Source organism: Neovison vison, chromosome 5 (genome assembly GCF_020171115.1).
Source record: "Neovison vison isolate M4711 chromosome 5, ASM_NN_V1, whole genome shotgun sequence".
NCBI lineage: Eukaryota > Metazoa > Chordata > Mammalia > Carnivora > Mustelidae > Neogale > Neogale vison.
The window spans coordinates 154843736-154863219 of record NC_058095.1 but is presented as its reverse complement, the minus strand read 5'-3'; the positions used below and the strand labels follow the sequence as shown (position 1 = coordinate 154863219).

The window sequence follows — 19484 nt, the reverse complement described above, 5'->3', positions numbered from 1 at the left end:
CGACCATGAACTCCTATTTTATGTCTTCTCTTTCAAGGAGAATTGTGCTCAGTGGTACAAATATGGCCAAAGGAGGAAATGAAGTTCAGTCATAGTGAGGAGGTAAAAAGGGAAAATAACAGGGAGAAATCAATAGGGAAAGAGGCCAGCTAATGAATGCAAGTCACTGTTTCCAGATAAGTTGTATCCTATTATAATCTATATGTTCTTAGCCTCCCTAACTTCTGGATATGAAGTGGGACTCTGGTTACTTTTTATACAAGATTAAAGTCCAAGGCCTCCCCTCCCAACACCCCTCATCCTCCATGGCTTATTTGTTGGAAATAAGCTCATGCAATGTGGTCTCCATGCATTTCCAATGATAATGCCTCCGACCAGTGTCCAAACATTTCTGTCCACTTGTCCTGTTTCTTTCTCCTTATCTTGCTGCCCTGTTACTGCCCCTGACTGCTAACCCCAGAGAGTTTTAGCACGATGGTCTCTACTGGTTGAGTACAGACTGGAAGAAATCAGCTTTAATTCCAGGGATAGTCACTGCTCAATCTTGGTAATATATACTTCCGGGGTTTTCTCTGGTAATGCATCACAGACATATAACATTATAGATATGTATAGATATACATGTATATCTATACATATCTATAATGTTCAAATGTAAGTTCATATATAAGGAAGTGGTTTGAGCTCAGCCTATACATTTGTTTTGCACAGTGTCTTCTTCCTTGACAGCCTATAATGAAAATACCTTTCCATGTTACTAGATATTGTAATATATCATCATTTTTAATGTCTACATAGTACCTACTGTATAAATACACTATCATTTACTTAACAATCTCTTAAATTTTTAATCTGTTCCTAGTTCTCCCACAATTGTAGCTCTCCTTGCCCTGCATCTTATGTACCCATTTCTGGGCATGTCTTGGTTCTAACTTTAGGCCATGTTACTTAAGGAGACTTTCTGGGTGGAAGATTACAAACCTTTTAAAGATGCATCTCTTGCTTGTTTCGCTGGTTCTCTCTTTATGTCCCCATTTATTGAGTACATGAAACAGGATGGTGAACTGGTTCATGCTTTTCTTTACTTTGTATCCGGGTTCATGCTTTTCTTAACTTCGTATTTGCCGCATTCTCTTCCCAGTCCTTGGGGGAGGCAGGGCTTCCTGACTCAGTGATCCCATAAAGATAATCTGAAGGTATCTATCCTGGACTTTGAGGAAAAACACGTACGTTTCCAAAGGGAAAGTGGGGATTATTTTTAGCACCCCAGTCCTCCTCGGATCCAGCCCACCTCAGGGAGCAGCAATTCCCAGGATACCGCGACCCCTCGGAATATGAACACCCCTTTCGTCGCTTGCTGGAGGACTTAGAGTTTCCTCCCAATTGTTGAGGATCTCCGGGGGACTCCCAGGCAGCACCAGTGACTGCCTGGTCCCTACAACCTGAGGTGCAGGACGTCAGCTCGTGGCTGCCACTGTCCCCTTCAAGTAAAATACTTTCCGGAGCTTCTTTCTTGTTGTTGGAGAAGAGGTGACTAAAAAGTAGAGGCAGGACTGGTCCCCCGAGGGCACTTGAAACTTTTGCAGGCGGCCGAAAAGAGAGGCCGAGAGAGGGCCAGGGATAAGTCTAGACACGGTTTCCTTCCATTGTCTTCCCTTCCTCCTTGCCCCCTCCATCCCCCCCGCCCCCATTTTTCCCTTTCTTCTGGGTGGACGCTGCCGCCTGGGTCTGGGGCCCGGAGATGGTGGGGTGCAGCCCCCTCACTTCTTCGTTAAGTTTCAGCCTTCAAGTGGGGCTGCTTTCAAGCAGCAGAAATACGGAGCTGAGCGTGAACAGCTCTCGACCTCTCCCCTCCCGGCTTCCTTCTAGGGTGGGTGGGGAACTTCACCCAGAAGCCGAAGAAGCTCCGCCCTGGTAGTGTGGAACTGGCCACGGACCGGGGACCCTCTGGGCACTCTCCCTCCCGAGGTCCCCCTGCCCTAGCCTCTGCCCTCGGGGAGGTCGCCCGGAGCCCGTTTCCCTGGGGGCAGACGGAGCGGGGTGGGCTTGCTTGGACCAGGAAGAGGATGGCAGAGTTCAGACTTGGCGCTCCCCGCTCCCTCGCCGCCCGGGCCCCCTGCGCGCCGGACTCCAGCCCGGAGCGCGGGGGGAAGTGGGGGCGGCGAGACTAAGGGGGGGGGGGTTGGGCACGCCGCCAACCCCAGGTCCGACTCAGTCCCCTCCTCCCCTCGCCCGGCGCAGGGGCTGAGGCCCCCCTCCCCGCACTCGTGCGCCGGCCGCCTCCCGGCTCCGCTCGGCCGGCTGGCAGCGGGAGGCGGCCCACGGGAGGCGCTCGGACCCCCGCCAAGACCCCCGCCCGCCCGGCAGGCGGCGGCGCAGGCGGCTGCGGCCTAGGGCGCCGGGCGGCCGCGAGCCTCCTCCCCCTCCCGGAAGCGCGGGGCGGGGTCCCCGGCCGGGCCGCGGGGGCGGGCGCGGGGGCCGGGCCGGGGCGGGGCGCGCTGGGCTCTGCGCTCGCGGGCTCGGCGGGCTGTGCGCGCCCACTCCCGCTCCAGGCGGCCAGCGCGCGCGGGCCCAGGCCGCCCGGCTCCAGACCAGCAGCAGCGGCGGCAGCTCGCGGCGAGTCCCCGCGCCACTCTCGCAGCCCCTTTCCGGCGCGGTGCATGGAGACGCGGCCCGCCGCCCGCCGCTGAGCCCGCCGCCCCGCCCGGGACCCGCCGGGGCTGGGGTGGCCTCAGACTCCGGCCGGCCCCCGCCGAAGCCGGACTCGGGCTTGGCCGGCCGCCCCCGCCGCCCCGGGGCTGCGCGCGGCCCGCGGGCCTCGTCGCCCGCGCGGATCGCCGCGGCCCGGCCGTCCCGTCCCAGGAAGTGGCCGTCCTGGCCGCCATGGCTCACTCCCCGGTGCAGTCGGGCCTGCCAGGCATGCAGGTAAGCAGGAGCCGGGCCGCGAGCGGAGGGAGGGGATGCGCGGCCCGGGGCGGAAGCGGGGAACTTGGCGGTGTAAACACGGCCCCCCCGCCACACGCTGCCCCTTCCGGGGTCGCGCCGGCCTCCAGCGCGGCGCTCCAGCCCCCAGGGAGCCCCTGCCCCGCGCCGCGGCCCGGGGCTCGGGGACCGGGGGTGGGGGTGGGCGCAGGGATGAGGGGGGCCGCGGCCTGGAGGTGCCCTCGCGGGCCGGGGGCCGCGGGGGTCTGGCAGGGATGTGGGGGAGCGGGCCGCCTCGCCCTCCCCGCCGCCCTCTCCGCACTACGCCTTCCGAGCTGCAGGCCCGGCGCCCGCCGGGTCCCCGGGAGAAGTGATGGGGGGAAATGCCCTTGGAGGCCCCGACCGGGTCTTTGGGCCCTGCGTGCAGGCGGGGGGCGGCGGAGGCCCCGTTCCCCGCGAGCAGGAGATAAAGTTGAGAGGCCGGAGGGGAGCCCCGGGCGCGCCCCGACTCGTCCTGGGCCGGGCCGGGCGGAGGAGGCAGGGCGGGGTGAGGGAAGGTGTAACCGCCAGCCCCCACTCCCGGCGCATTTGCTCCGCGCCTTTCCTTCTGTGCCAACTGAGGGGAAAGTGCGAGCCTGTAAACCTTCTGGAAGGAGGAATCAGGCGGACAGCATGTACTCCAGTGTCCCGAGCCGACGCTGACCCGCCCGATCTCGGGACACTGGGCTTTCACTTGGACACTTGATTGGATCCAGAAGAGTTCCTTCCCCGTAAACCTCTCGGTTGATACTTTGTGGCATCTTGGCTTAACCAGTGATTTGGCGGAGAGGCGGGGGGGGGTTGTGTGTTGGGCTTGAATTTCAAATGTGCCTGCTAGCATTAGAGTTTTTTCGCCTTTGGGGACTGTTTTTAGTCCTTTGGAAAACAAAACTACTTGGCCCTGGTTAATTTGTCATATTTGCAAGCGCACAAATGGTGGCAAAATAGGAAATGGGATTGAAATCTCATGATACAGTGGGAGTATGTCTTTAAAGTTTTGTTCTCCCGGTTTAGTTGAGGGAGTGTACATAAAGAGCTTTAAAAAAACAACCACGGTATCCAAGTGGATTTATTTGTTATTTTACAGACATCCGCCGGCCCATTTTTTTCGTCTTCCCTTGCTCTTTAGGGCTGAGAAGTGCAGTGTTTGGACCTGGCATCTTAAGGGCTGAGACTTGAATCTGACAGGTCTTCCAATGGCAGGTCGTACGGCCCACCCCACCCCCGCCTTTTTTTAACCATAAAAAGAAAGCTGGATTTCATTGTTCATGTTTGAAATCTATAAAAATAGCAACACGAAAGCTACCAGAATTTTATCCTGAGGGTTTTTTTTTTTAAATAAAGGAATAACAGTCAAAGTTAGTATCTTGAGTGTACTTGAAGAAAACTGCCCTTGAATCTCATTTAAAGAGCTTTTAAACTCAACACTCATTTAAAACCTAAGCTTCTGCAGACTGTTAGGTAAAAATCAGATGTGGTTTCTTGGTATTAAAGTTCCTGCTTCGCTTTGGTTTGAATGGAGAGGCAGGAAGGCACTGTGAACTGGGTGAAAATGATTCCTGAGCCCTAGAGCAAGAAGAAGCTCTTGAGTTGAACAACTTTTTTTTTCTTTTCTTTTTTTTTTTAGCAGTTATTTCCTTTAGACTGACGTCTACCGTGTTAATCAGGTTGTAATCTAGTACGGATGCCTCACTTAAAGTTTACAGTGGAGGTGTAAGGCCTTTGTGGAAAGTGAATCAGTTTGAGGCGGTACTTAAAGCCTTGTTGGCTGGTGCCCTGAAGACGGGATCTGGTGGTCTCCAGGTGGTGCTGTCTGTCCTCAACGTTGTCTGTCCTAACTTTTTTTTTCCCCCCTCAAGTGGATGGGCCATAATCTTGGAAAGAGGATGTAAATTTCCATTTCAAGGGAACTGTTTTTGTTTGGTTGAGACCTCCAGATTTTCAGCTGTCATAGGTTGGTGGCGGGGAACTGTAAAAGGTGGCTTTCAGCACTCCTGTCTTTAAGTCCATGTACAAACTGTAATTGTGTTTAGTGTGCCATTTGGGGAAGAACATTCCTTTCCTCTCCCTTCTCCCAAGAAGAAAAACAACAGGCACATTTATTTTTCTCCTTTGAATTAGCAGTTGTTACCAGCTCAGGAGGCTTTCCTCAAAGTTCTGGGTTAAATTAAATGAAAGTCACACCTGCTTTTGACTGTTCTCTAGAATAAGACAAGAGACACTGCTAACCCTTCTGTGTCTGGTCCCGATACTTCCAATCACCACCCCCCCCTTTTTTGTTCCCCTCTCATCTTCTGAACAGGGCTTATAAGGAGTTGGGGTAAAAATTTCAGAAAGACAGCAGAGTGAATTCAGGTGGCCTGAATTTAAGTATCAGAGATACTTAAGTAAGCCTGAAAGGACATTTTCATATAAACACCATTTTTTCATTGTCTCGCAAATCATTTTTATGCCTCTAGATTTTTATTGGTGCCTCTGGAGGTATGGGTATTATTTATTCTGTCTTCTGGATGTGAAAGCCAACAGAGACTAATTGAACTGACCAAGGAGAGGGAGTATATGAGCTGGGAAGTGTGTGATTTGAAACCAGAACTTTTCCTGTCTCCCAGACTGTGCTTCTGCTCATCATGGTGTACTGTTGCTTTATTATAACTTCTGCAAACATTAAAGGCTTTTTAAATTCCACTTTGGGTTTGCCGAAGAACTGTGCTAAATGAGGAATACAAAATTGATACTTTATTTGGCCAGGAACTATTATTGAACATTTATATGCCAGGTCCTAGATAAGGGGTAGAGGACTGTACATCTGAATGAGTTAATATTTGTAATAAATGGGTAATGAAGGTTGCCAGGGGCCTTTCCTTTTTTACCTCCCACATCCCAGGTTCCTATTAACATAGGGGAGAAAATAAAAAATCATGAACTGAATGTAGTAACTACAAATAGCCTTATAGAAATTAGGTTGATTTGGGGATGTATGTACTTCGTGTCCTTGAACATTGGTTGTTTCAATCAGTTTAATTCAGATTTGAAGAAAAGCTTCAGTTGGCGGTGGGAACACTGGCCAGCTTTTAGTTTGCTTAAGTTGTAATTTAAGAAAAATTAGGTTTCGGTTTATAAGTTTCTCTTGCAGATTTTTATTGGTCACATCTCAGCTTCCAAGCTTTTTGGTTTGTGACCCGCATAAGAAGTACATTTTACATCAAGATCTGAAACAGAAGTTTTAAGAGACAGCCCTGACCCTCACTACTTGTGATGTCCTGCTTTTGTGTGATGTCTTTTATTTAGAAAGCAAGCAAGCAAGCAAGAAAGAAAGAAAGAAAGAAAGAAAAGCTGGTTGCAGCATTAAATTGATTTCACAGCTGACTGGTTTGACCCAAGTCTGAAAAATACTGAGTTTGGTGTGTCCCATGTGCAGGACAGCTGAGTTACTTAGCATGTTTTGAGGATGTCGTTAATTTACTATATTTCCCTATTTGAAAAGTACAAGAGGGTTTAGAGGAATAGCTGGGAAACTTAGTTTCTACTTGGTAAGCCATCCTGTCTATTGTTCTCCTTGATTGGAAAGACTAACCTTGGCTGAGAATGTCCCTTTAAGTGGGGATTGCGGGAGGAGTGTTGAACAGCCTGGATTGGACATGTTGGGAGCTTTCCTCAAGTGCTCTTGCTTGCCCTGGGGACACCTGTGTACCCTTAAAAATACGGGAAATGAAGGAAAACAGAAGGACAGCTGCATTTAATTGTGGCTTCAGTGCTCTTGGATTTTTTTTTTTTCCTTGTTTGTGTCGCAGTGCCATCGTTTTTTTTCCTGTTTCCATGGAAGAGGCCTCTCCATGTTCAGCCTGTTGCCATCTGCACCCTGGGGAAAGGTTGGCGTGTTACGGGGTGTGGACATTCCCGGGATTTGTGAGATTGAGGTTCTGAAGGCACCTTGAACGAAATGCTTTAGTGTGGAGTGGGGTCTAGGGTCTGAGGATGTTGGACGAGATGGGGAGCCTCTGCGGAGTGCGGTGCCAGGACCTGTGAGGGGTGGGTGGGGACCTCGGCGGGCCATGTGCTCAGGAAGTCAGCTGCCTAGCAGGGCTGTGATCTGGGCCGTCACAGGGGTTGGAAAGCAGGTTCACGGGGACACAGAGGTTGGAAAGCAGGGGTTGGAAAGCAGGTTCATGGGGACTAGCCTGGACCCCAGAGCGGGGACTGGGGAAGGGGGCCTGCGCTCCGGCTGGGGTAGGGAAGCACTGAGTGTCAGGAGCTTTAGGAGTCCTGCTTGGCTGCTGTAGGTGGAAGTAGGATCCTGGGGCTGGCTGGCTGCCACTTGGAATGCGGTGAGAGGAACCCCAGGCTGGTGAGAGTCGGGACAGACAAAACTGAGTGGTCGGAGGTTCAGGTGTCAGCAGGATAGCCAAGGTGGACTTTCTTCTTTTTCAAGATTTTTTATTTTCAAGTGATCTCCACCCTACCTGGAGCTCCGAGATCCACTCACAGCCCTGAGATCAAGAGTTCATGCTCCGCCGACTGAGCCAAGCCAGAGGCCTGCCCCTCAGGGTGGAGTTTTTAGCAGATTGACTTCAAACCTTGGTAATTTTGAACTCTCAGTGAACATTGAACACTCTTTTTCTTTCTTTCTTTCTTTTTTTTTTTTATACGATCTCCCATCTCCCCAGCTTTTGATGCTTTTTTGCTCTTCTATGCTAAAAGTAATAAGGAAAGTAAAGGCACAGTTTTCTGTTACTGTTAGTTGCCTAAGATTGGTTTTTTTTTTTTTTTTATTTGACAGGCTAAATATGTTTTCTTAAATACCCATTTAAATATACCTTGAAGGAGTGTAGGACATTTTGGTTGTAATCCAGCTATGGGAACGGTCCTGGTAGGATTTCACATAGAACCAAATGACCTTCAAGTCGAAATTGGTCAGGTTAGATTTTTCTCGGCTGCCCACGTAGCACGGCGTCCCCTCAGGGTAGTTACGGGCAAGCGGCAGCCATCCTTGCTTTCTCGCTCCTGCGTGTGATGCAACGTCATGTTCCTCTTCCCGCTGTTTTCACGCGCAGAGCGGAGCTCGCCCACTCCATGCCCATGGAAGGGTATTTCTAGGACCTTGGTGCAAGACGTGGTTTGAGGAGTCACTGAAGAAAATGAGCCTGTTGGCAGCTGCTGCTTCTCCCTAGAGTCTTTTTTAAGGCAGCTGAGGCCAGGGTCAAGGAGTCAGAGGATCTCTGGAGAAACATGCCACTTGGCACTGCGTTGGGAGCCATCTCCCAGTGATTCAGAGTTGCCTGCTTGGGAATTCCGTACCTGCAGGAAATGGGTCACACCGAGCCAGCCCTTCTGTGGCTTCTTTTTTATGCTTCAGCTCAGCATTGTTATCGTTCAGGGAACCTTGGAACCTTGGAACCTTGTAGCAGGAGGGAGTGCAGGAAATAGAGGTTGCACTGTTATCCCTGTGTGTCTGTTTAGGGTCATCTGGTGTCCTTGGACCAGTCATTTCCCATAATTCACATTTTTGCAGTACAGTATGTTTTAAAAAAACTCCTAGGGCCCAGTGCTTTGGGGAAAAGAAAAAAAAGAAAAATCATGACTAACATAGCACCTGGCTGTGGAGTTGAGTATGGAGTTTTCCTTTTTTTAAAAGTTTTATTTATTTGACAGAGATGCAGCAAGAGAGGGAACACAAGAAGGGGAAGTGGGAAAGGGAGAAGCAGGCTTCCCGCCGAGCAGGGAGCCCCATATGGGACTCTGTCCCAGGACCCTGGGATCATGAACCTGACCCGAAGGCAGATGCTTACCGACAGCGTCTAGGTCGCTCAGTGGTTAGAGTATGGAGTTTTCTAAACCCAAATGGCTCCCTGATTTCCAAGGTTCAGATTAAAAAAAAAAAAAAAGTATCTTTGCTTGCTACAAGATATACAAACACCCCAGATTGTGGATTACAAAGGCACTGTATGTGCATACCCCTGGGGACAGCATTGTTGGCTTTAAGAGACCTTCCATTATGTTTTCTTGAGGGTTGTTAGGTTTTCTTGAGGGTCAGGGTCAGTACAGGGAACCTTATCTGAGCAGCGCCTGCTGGTATCCGAATAAATCGTGGGAACATTCTGAGTTTTATGTTAATGCTTACGAAATATGTAGCGGGTGTTTATCTTCCTATTATTTTAAGCCTCTTCCTATTTTTAAAAAGATTTTTTAAAAGGCCCTGAGACTTGAAATGACCATATAGTTCCAGATTCTTTGTTTTAATTATTTAGGATTTTTGCTTAGTTTTTATTTAAAAGGTGAGCATAAAGAGTCATATGGCCTTATAAGGTTTGTTTGGAAGGAGAGCCGTGACTTGCCCCTTGCCTCCCTTGTCCTTCTCCCCAAAGGCAGCCCCCTTTGATCTCTGTTAGCTAATTGTTGTTACTTCTACTTTATTTATATACAACATTTAAAAAATTGCTGCTTTTTTCCTAGTTTAGGGCGGGATCTGTGTATGGACTTTGGACTCTGAAGAAGAGGCTTTAGTTCTTGGCTGCCTCAGGCACAGGTCCCTCTCTTCCCTCTCCCTGGCATAGTCTCCTTGTGACTTTGGTGACGTGCTAGCCCAGCCCTATAGCAAACCGGGATAACTTTTCAAATCTTCACTGAAAGTTTTTTTTAAAATAATGTAATTGCCTTAGTTTGGGCTGCTGTGACCACGTCCCATACAGAGACTGGGTAGCTTAAACACCAAATGTTGATTCCTCATAGTTCTGGAGCCTGGCGAGATCGAGGCTCTGGAAGATTCTCTGTCTGCTGAGGGTAGCTCTTCCTGGGTCATGGACGGTCTGTTCCATGGCCGAGGGGTGTGGGAGCCCTCTACGCTCTCTAAGGACACTTGTCCCAATCCCAAGGGCTCCCCTTTCATGATCTAATCACAGGCCCCACCTCCCAATACCAATCCCAGAGGGGACTGAGTTAAAGGTGGGAATTTGGGGAGGACACAAGACATTCAGTCTGTGGTAGTATTTATAACTTACTCAGCCAAAGCTCGCAGAAGTTATTGAAATGTTTTCCAAAGTTTAGGTCAAGCGGACAGGTGTCTGGAGACATCTTGCTGTGAGCCTTCTGAGCCGCTCCCGAGTGGACTGGTGGTCGTCTGCCCTTAGCGCTCTGCTCACGGCCTCTGTCGCCTTTTGCCCTCAAACGTGGGACTCCTCGTGCTGCCCTGGACCACCTCTTTTTCTGTGTCTCCTGTCACTGTCTGTCTGGGTTCACACCGTTGTGTTGGCGAAGCGTATCTTGCAGTGCCTTCCTGTGACTAAGGTACATAGGAGATAGGTTCTTTGAGGTCATGGATATCTGAACATTTCTTTTCCTCTCAATTAATGTTTTGGCATGGGATATAGTCACAGAGTGGAAACTATTTTCCTCCAGGATTTTGAAGGCATTTCTCAGTGTTTGAGGCTTCGTTGTCGCCGGTCAAGTCTGCAGTGCCACGCCAGTACCGGATTCTGCGTGTGGGAGTTGTTTTGTTCTTCCTGAACCTAATAGGATCTGAATTTTTTCTTCCTGAGCTCGGTTTTCACAATAACTTGTCATGATTCGGGTCTTTTTTTGGTGACAGGTACTCGGGAAGCCCTTATCATTGGGCAGCTCAGGTCTTTTCTGTGGTCTCCCTTTCTTAAATTATTATTTGGATGTTGGACCTTCCATTGAGGACTGGTCCTCAAAGAGTTTTATCCTTTTAAACCTGTTTGCTCTCTCTTTGTCTTGCTTACTTGGCTTTCTGGAAGACTGTCTCAGTTTTTTTCTTCTAACTCTTCTAATGAGTGCTTCTGCTCTAATTTTTTAAATTCTAAGAGGTCTTTTTGGTTCTCTGAATGTTCTTTCATTATTTCAGTTGAAATATTTGCTCTTATCTCCTTGGGTATGTTAATTGCAGTTATGTTTCCTTCCTCCAGAATAGATTCTCTTCCTCCAAGGCCCTTTGTCCCCTCTTGTTGGTCATGGTCTTTATTTCTAATGCTAGAGGCCACCCTTGAATCTCCACTCCTCTTTAAGAGTGGGGGACAACCATGCTGGTTGGAAATCTGAGCCCTTGACTGGAGCTTTGTAAACCTCAGTGATGCCGGGTGCTTCTACCAGATGGGAGAGGTGACGATAGGCTGATGCCTGTTTCTTTCAGCCTTTTATACATTTCCCCTTCCTGGAGAAGCTTCTGACCTGCTCTGGTCTGGACCCCTTGTTGTCCACAGCTGGTGCTCCCCCTGCTGCTCCCTCCTCCCATCTGCGACCTGAAGCCTGCTGTGCACCAGGCGCTGGAGGGAGGGGGAGGACTGAGTGTGGGTGCTCCGTCTTGTGGAGCTGCGCTCCCGTTATTTAACTCCCGCCTCTGTCCTCCTCCAGGAGCCCTTGGCTTCCTTTCTAGGAACTGTGATTTCAGTAGTTGCCCTGATTGGGAAGGCTGTGAGCGGGGAAGGCCACTGGGGTGTCTAACCACTTGGTTAATTGACTTTCCATCCTTATTTTAGATGCTGCCGGTTCCTGAATTCTGCGGATTCAGGCTGCAAATGGGCTTGGCTGGCGGGGCTCTCTCCATCTCCAGTTTCGCCGGTCCTCCCCCTCCCTCCTCCGTGTTTCTTCCCACTCCTGGAATTTCATTGCTTTTGGTCTTTTCTCCCCTCCTGGCAGGCAGAGGTTTAACCTTAGAGAACCTCCCTTTGTTCTGGTTTGTTGGGATTTCAGGATTGTTCAGAGTAGGTAACGCTCAGCTTTCTGCCTGGATGCCCCTCCTTCAGCTGGTACAGAATAGAACGAGTACACTTTGAATTCCAAGGTCAGGTCTTCTCCAGGTGCCCGAGCCCGGTGAAGGGCTCCTCAGGCCCTCGTTCCCTTCAGGAGATGGTGCCTTCTCTTTTCTTTCTGTTAGTCGAGGACCATATAAATCCATGCCTGTTTTTAACATAACTCGTGACCTCCACTTTTGTAACTTGAGCTGAGAACCTGTTTTTCTCTATTCTGTGTCTCATTTGCTAGTCTCGAGGTCATGTGGGCACAGAACCATTTCTTGAAGCCTTATAGTATCTCTTTGGAGAAACGTCTTCTTCAGTTGATGTGTGTTTTGGGGGCTTAGCCCCGGCTTGGAATGGACTGTGTGCTTCTGGAGGTGGGGAACCTGGAGCAGCTCCCCTGGCCACTGGCTCCGTGGTCAGTGCGGGACCTGGGCGCAGGTGCATAGCAGCTTTCTCATAGCCCGACACGGTGTTCAGGCGGACACGTGGCGGAGCCAGTTGGCCGTGTGTCAGGGGGTTGCATGCTGTGGACGGAGGCCCGCGGCGTAGGGGTCTCTGCAGGTTCCATGCCGTGCGCAGCCTTGTGCGCAGCCTCAGCATTTATGAGCCCTCGGCTCAGGTGTGTATCTAAGCAGGTAAGGTTGCTCTTGTGGGATAGGACCTTAAACTGATTTCCTACTTAGGAGCAAAGTACTTTTTTTGGGGGGGGGGAGTAGAAACTTATAGTAATAAATCATTGAGTGAAAGTGAAAGATCATCCTGAATTTGGGGGACGAGGTGGTGGTTAGCAGTTATTTTAGGTACCATTTCATAGGATAACTTTGAAGTTCCGTGCAGTGTGGTTACAGTTGCTAAATTGCCACCTGAACTCGGGGTAAACTGAGAGCCAGCTGAGGAAAGGCATTGTTTGAACATTCTGGGAGCTTCCTTGTGTTTGATGCACTTTCGTTGTGCCCAATGTTTCTCAAGAGGTATCTTGAAAAGAGAAGAATTATGTTAAGTACAAAGAGTTACTCAGTTCCTTAGCGGTTCCTCGTGGTAGGCGGGTTTTCTTTTTCCTTCTGCTCCTCTGCGTTACCAGAATAGATAAGTGGGAGAAGTAAAGGTGCCTTTCGCTTTGCTGAGTTGAGAAAATAAATATTTGTTGCTTGTAGTGGAGGGAAGCCTTGAAGGAGTAGGACAAACTTCTATTACCTTCTTCCCAAGGGGAGGGTGCTGGTGGGCTGCTTCTGCCCTTGGGCAGTCCTCGAGGCTTCTGCCCAGGTGGAGGGGCTCTTACACCCATTTTCCAGGTGGGAAAACAGAGGCTTAGGAAGTTTAACCAAGGCCCCTCAGCTAGAAAACAGCCCTGTTGGGGCGAGAGCTCTGACATCGGACGCCAGCATTGGTGGTGCTCTCCCTCACACCAGAATGCCCCCCACCGAGCCTTTCAGGTCCTGCCCTTGCCCCGTCCTGCCACATGGGATCCTGTGTCCCTAAGGGTCACAGTGTGCTTCCAGCCTCTGTGAAACCAGCCCAGTAGGAGATGGTATTTTGGGCACCTGTATTCCCCCCCCAACTTTTTTTTTTTTTACTTTTAAATATTTTGTTCCTGCTCTGGTATTATTTTTAAGTGGCTTCCCAAAATGTGTGATTGTGGCTGTGGGGGGTGGTGACTTGGACATTAAGATGTTTTCCCCATTTCTGGTCCCCAGTCCCTCTACTGAGCCCTTGGTCCTCCCCTCCAGTGGGATTGAGGCTTTTGGGGGCCTCTTACTGCCTTTCCGTTGTTGCCAGAATAGCTGAAGAAGGTACCCATAGTCAGACCAGTGGTTTCGAAGTTTTAGCATTTCCCCTCATCACCTGGAGGGGACACTAACAAGTTCTCCAGCTGTGTGTCTGCCTCAGGGACCACAGTTTGAAAACCATTAAACTGGAGACTTAAAAATCCTTAAATCCCTGTTGCTGGCCACTGTGGGACACTCTAGCGATGCCCCATTTTGAAGTCTCAGTTGAAAATCCGCTTGGGGCGCGGCGGGCTCCATCAGTAGAGCCTGCAGCTCTTTTGAGGGGTTTCACCACTTCGGATTTTCATTTTTTCTTATTTATTTATTTATTTATTTCGTGAACTCAAGTTGGTTAACATACAGTGCGGCGTTGTTTTCAGGAGTAGAATTTAGTGACTCATCCGCGTGTGTACCACCGAGTGCTCGTTTCGTCACGCGCCCTCCTTACTGCCCATTTAGCTCGTCTCCCCTCCCCGCTCCCCTCCAGCGACCCTCAGCTTGTTCCCTGTACTTAAGAGTCTCTTATGGTTTGCCTCCCTCTGTTTTTTTTTTTTTTTAAAGATTTTGTTTATTTATTTGGGAGAGAGAGAGGGAGAGAGAGTGAGCACAGGCAGACAGAGAGGCAGGCAGAGGCAGAGGGAGAAGCAGGCTCCCTGCCGAGCAAGGAGCCCGATGTGGGACTCGATCCCAGGACGCTGGGATCATGACCCGAGCTGAAGGCAGCTGCTCAACCAACTGAGCCACCCAGGCGTCAGTTTTCCTTCCCTTCTCTACGTTCATATGTTTTGTTTCTTAAGTTCCACATGTGAGTTTTCTCTCGGACAGTGTTTGTCTTTCTCTGATTGACTTCCCTTAACATAATACCCTCTAGTTCCCTCTGTGTTGTTGCAGATGGCAAGCGTTCATTCTTTTTGACCCCTGAGTAATATTCCATTGTGTTTACACGCCACATCTTCTTTATCCATTCATCAGTTGGTGCACGTTCGGGCTCTTCCCATAATGTGTCTGTTGTTGACAGTGAGAGCTTGCAACTCTTGATCTTGGGGTCATGAGTTTGAGCCTCACATTGGGTGTAGAGGAGGCTTAAAAAGAAAATCTTAAGGGTCCTGGGATCGAGCCCCGCATCGGGCTCTCTGCTCAGCGGGGAGCCTGCTTCCTCCTCCCTCTCTGCCTGCCTCTCTGCTTGCTTGTGATCTCTGTCTGTCAAATAAATAAATAAATAAAATCTTTAAAAAAAAAAAAAAGAAAAAGAAAAAAGAAAGACAATTCTTGAGACTTATGACTTACATTTCAGAAGACTGACTTTGGAACCATGGGTATAACTTTGGGAATTGACTGGGCTTCTGTGAGACTTCTTAGAGCCGTAACTATTTTAGCAGGTATCATAAACCTGTTCGGAAATAAAGGAAGATGTGTGTTCTGTATCTTTGTGACAGCAGAACCTTACTTTGTAAGGACCGCATCCCTTAGAATTAACATTCCACGGTTCTTTTGGAAAACACCAAACCAGAACCGAAGTCCTGACGTGATCATTTTCCATAGGGTTGTGAGGAGGACTTAATCGTCCCAACTCAAGCCTTTGGTTGCTTGTGACCAGATAGCTTGTACTGCTTTTCAGTCCTTCTCGCTGGTCAGCTCTCCGCTCCTCCTGCCTCCGGGAACCTGCTCATCCGACAGGATATCCCTTGCTGGGAGGGGGGCTAGCTAGGAAATGAATGGGTTCTCTTTGGGCAAAATTGATTTTATTTTCTTGCACTTGTTCTGTTTGACACTGAATACATACATATATGTGTGAGCTGGGAAAAATATTCCAGGCCAATAGACTTTGTTATGTTTGGGATCTCAGAGGTTTTATGCTTTTATGTATAAATAGTTGATTTGATTTTAATTTGAAAAATAATCTGTATTTCTATATTAGCAGTCTTTTATTAGAGTTTACTGTGATTAGCTAAACTTCAGCCTTATCTGACTTGCTTATTTGAGGGTGGTTTTGGGGGGAAGGAAGAAGTCTTGATTTTTTTTTTAAAAGTCTATTGTAATTTTTCAGAGCTTTTTAATTTTTAATTTTAATTTTAAGATTTAATTTATTTATTTGACAGACAGAGATTACAAGTAGCCAGGGAGGCAGGCAGGGGGAGAGAGAGAGAGAGAGAGAGAGGAGGAAGCAGGCTCCCTGCCGAGCAGAGAGCCGGATGCGGGACTTGATCCCAGGACTCTGGGATCATGACCTGAGCCGACGGCAGAGGCTTAACTCACTGAGCCACCCAGGCGCCCCACAGAGCTTTTTTAAATATGTTTTTTGTCCAATATAAGGGTAAACGGTGTATTAAACAGATTTAGGAGATGGGCTGTGTCAGGAAGGGCAGTTTTGAGGTTTGGGCTCCTCTCTTCCGTTAGTCAGTGACGACTTGGGGGTCTTTCTAAAAACAGAGTTTGTGTCATTTAGAGGGCTTCCCTCCGTGTTTTCTCCTTCAAGAAACGGTGAGGTGCTGCTGTGAAGTGAAACTGGGTGCATTTCCTGACCTCACTGTCCTCACACGGGCTGCTTGAATTTGTCCCCAACGCGGGCATGCGTGGTGGTGGTGGTCTCTCCTGTCACGCTCCCAGTTGGAGAGCCACAGCCCGGGGTGTGACCAGAGGTATCGTGGGTCAGAATTCCTTCTCTGCTTAGGCTTGAAGCGGGGTCATGTTTTCAAGTGATCCCCTAGTTTAGAACAGTTTTGCGTTGAAAAGCAGTTTTGTCAAGGATCTGCTTGATCCCTCCCTTTGGATGGATTACTGTGTATGTGGAGCAAAGGTTTCTCAGCCCCCCCCCATGTAAATGTAAATGTCTGTGCTCACATATGTGTGCGCGTATACAGTATGTTAATTTCTTTCCTCTTCATTGTGATGTGTCAGTAAGTAGCCTTTACAAACCTTGTGCTGCAACACTCCTAGTTAGAAGTGGTTTTTCCTCTTTGTAGTTCCAAAAAGAACAAAGTTTCTGTTTTCTTTTTATCTCCAAAAGGAACAAACCCCTCAACATCCTGAAAAACAGAACGGAAAGTTACTTAAAGTGATAAAATACTGATGAATCGCTAAATTCTGCTTCTAAAACCAGGATTACACTCTGTATTAATGCACTTGAATTTAAATAAAAATTTGGAGAAGGAGATATAAAAAATGATGAAATATTCTAAGCCCTTTTAAAATGGTTAAATTCTCCATATTTTTCTACATGGTTTGTTGCATCGGTTCCTTCTTAGTAGGTTAGCCATAGAGATCAAGGCTGGTTTTGAAATTCCGTGAAAGAGATTCTTCTCTGTGTCCTTTTGTGTCAGGGTCACCATAATTCCATTCACTTCTGCTGGGGAACCTGTGGCCGTGGAGGCTCTTGGAAGACGGAGCGAGGGCTTCACTTGCTGACCTGCTGCCGTGTACGAGCCCTCCCTCCCAGTCCGGCCATAGCGCCTGCGTGTAGTCTGTTAAAAAGTTATGTGAAATGGGGGGTTGAAGATAGGTACAGAAATGGGAACCCCTTTCTGGGAACACATACTCACTCTAGCCCCCATTAAATTATTTCTAAAGAGGGGCGCGTGGGTGGCTTAGTGGGTTAAAGCCTCTGCCTTCAGCTGGGGTCATGATCTCAGGGTCCTGGGATCAAGCCCTGCATCAGGCTTTCTGCTCAGTGTGGGAGCCTGCTTCCTCTCTCTCTGCCTGCCTCTCTGCCTACTTGTGATTTTTGTCTGTCAAGTAGATAAATAAAATCTTTAAAAAAGTCATTTCTAAAGGAAAGCATGTATGGTGTCAGTACTTGAGTAAAGACTTTGCTTATTTTCCAGTCGTCTCTGCATGTCTGTACGTACGTATGCACAGATCTGTAAGAAGTCGCAGTCATACACACGTGCTTCTTCTGTATTTTCCATCCAGAAATGGATCATAGGTATCGTCCCCCATTTCCACATTTTTTTAAAAAGAGGTTTTATTCATTTATTTGCCAGAGAGAGAGCACAAACGGGAGGAGTGGGAAAGGGAGAAGCAGGCGTCCAGCTGAGCAAGGAGCCCAATGCGGGGCTCGATCCCAGGACCCTGAGACCATGACCTGAGCCGAAGGCTGACACCCACTGACCGAGCCACCCAGGCACCCCACCGCATGGTTTGTTTTAAGGTCTTGACTGACTTAACCTTGCCTCCGTCATGTAAGGCTCGCCTCTTCCTTGGGACTCAGAGCTCTGGTCGGAAGCACTATCCTTTTTGTCTCTGCTGGCCAGACAGAGTAACCTTGCCACTTTGTCTTGCTTTTGGAGAAAGAAACAGTCATTCATCACTGTTACTGTTGTTCATGAGTCTTTGTGGTTAATTGTTTTGCTTACATTGATAAGCTATAGACGGCTCACCCAGTGGGATGGCAGATGGACGCTGGGCTCCGCTTCCCCTGCCGAGTTGTGTCCCAGAGGACACTGTGCGTGGACTGGGCGCATGTATGCGTGTGTGTGTAGCACCCGCACACGCACGCACGGGCCGGTGTGAGCGGTAACTCAATGGCAGAACCTCTCTCCTTTCTGGGCCTCCTCTAGTTAGCCAGTGAAGCGACCCCTCAGCCCTGAGGAGGATGAACAGCAGGAAGTCTGCCGGGCTGTACTGTGTTCTTAATTGTTCTTCAGGTGAACACTTTATCTATGTGGTAAGTATAAGTATTCTAGCTTTTTTTTTTTTTTTAACGATTTTATTTATTTGTCAGAGAGAGTGAGAGTGCACTAGCAGAGGGAGAGGGAGAGGCAGGCTTCCTGGTGAGCAGGGACACCCCCCCCCACCCCCGTCTGGATCCCAGAATCCCAGGACCCCGGGATCATGACCTGAGCTGAAGACAGATGCTTAACTCACTGAGCCACCCAGGCACCCCAGTGTTCTAGTTGTAGAATAGCTTTTCTATTGTGTGTATTTCTTTTCAGTCTTTTGCTTTAATGAAAAGTTGTAGGTAGCTGGGAAACTGGCAGGACCGTTACAGCAGATATTGTGAGTTGAGATTACCGCACCAAATGAACCTTCACGCCCGAACGGGACCAGTCTGCTCTTAGCAGTTTCAGAGTATGTACCAGAGGCCCTGTATCCACGGCTCTTCCCGCGCACGGTGCATACGGGAGCAAGGGACTGCTGGCCTCCACGGTGCGGGTGTGGAGGGTGGGCTGCCTCACTAGCTGCATGCGGTGGAGGGGGGGAGCGCCGTAGGCTGAGTTTCTGCACCAAGACTGGGAATCGACCCCCATCCCTTCATGGCGTCCTGCCCGCTGATTTCAGATCAGCGTCAATCTTTCCTCCAAAGGAGTTAGGAAAAACTTGTTTTCTCAGGGAGTTGGGGGTTTTGGAACCTTGAATAAGGGACATGGACGTGTAACTACCAACTTTCTACCATAGTACGTTTTCCTGAATACAGAAATTTGAGAACTAGAAGACAGTGATCGGAGAATCTAGCATTACGGAGTTCTGCTGGAACCTGTTGGCCTTTTCTCTTCATTCAAATTTAAAAACTTTTCTTTATTGTACAATCGATCAGATGATCGATTTGTTTAGCTATTTGTTTAGCTCTTGTGAGCGCAGACACAGAAGTGAGTGTTGTTGGATAGATGCGCAATTACTGAGGGGGAGGAAGTGTTGTCAGACCCTGTGGCTCAAGGTCTTTGCTATTTATAGCTGAAACACAGTGTCGACTGGCCTCTTGGCTTGTGGTATTGAAACAAACATTTATAAGGGCTATATTGATATTTTGATTATAATTTAGTGCCAGGATCCTACCACTGTTACCGTTTGTTGCAAGCAGAAGCAAAATTTCTCATGTGTCAGAGAGAAAGTTTAAAATTTGGACATTGCCCCAGTGCGTGTCAAATTTGGTTTTTAAGTTTGTCAGTTAGAAGTCCGGCATGTTTTCGTCTAGAAACGAGTTTAGAAATGGTGGTTAAGTTGTGAGGCTAGGCTAGAAAAGCCTCAACGACCTACAATTTAAGGGTCACGTTCCTGGTTCCGGAGGCAG

At 48.9% G+C, this 19484-nt stretch overlaps 1 protein-coding gene across 1 annotated transcript in view; it reads left to right on the top strand.

Moving 5' to 3' along the window:
- The first annotated feature begins 2539 nt into the window (after nucleotides 1–2539).
- The window catches only part of STK24 (serine/threonine kinase 24), a 112510-nt gene continuing 95565 nt past the window's right edge, over nucleotides 2540–19484 (top strand). Inside the window, exon 1 of the mRNA XM_044249996.1 lies at nucleotides 2540–2925. Within this exon, the coding sequence (XP_044105931.1) occupies nucleotides 2884–2925 (42 nt within the window). The 5' untranslated portion in view covers nucleotides 2540–2883. The remainder of the gene's footprint in view (nucleotides 2926–19484) is intronic.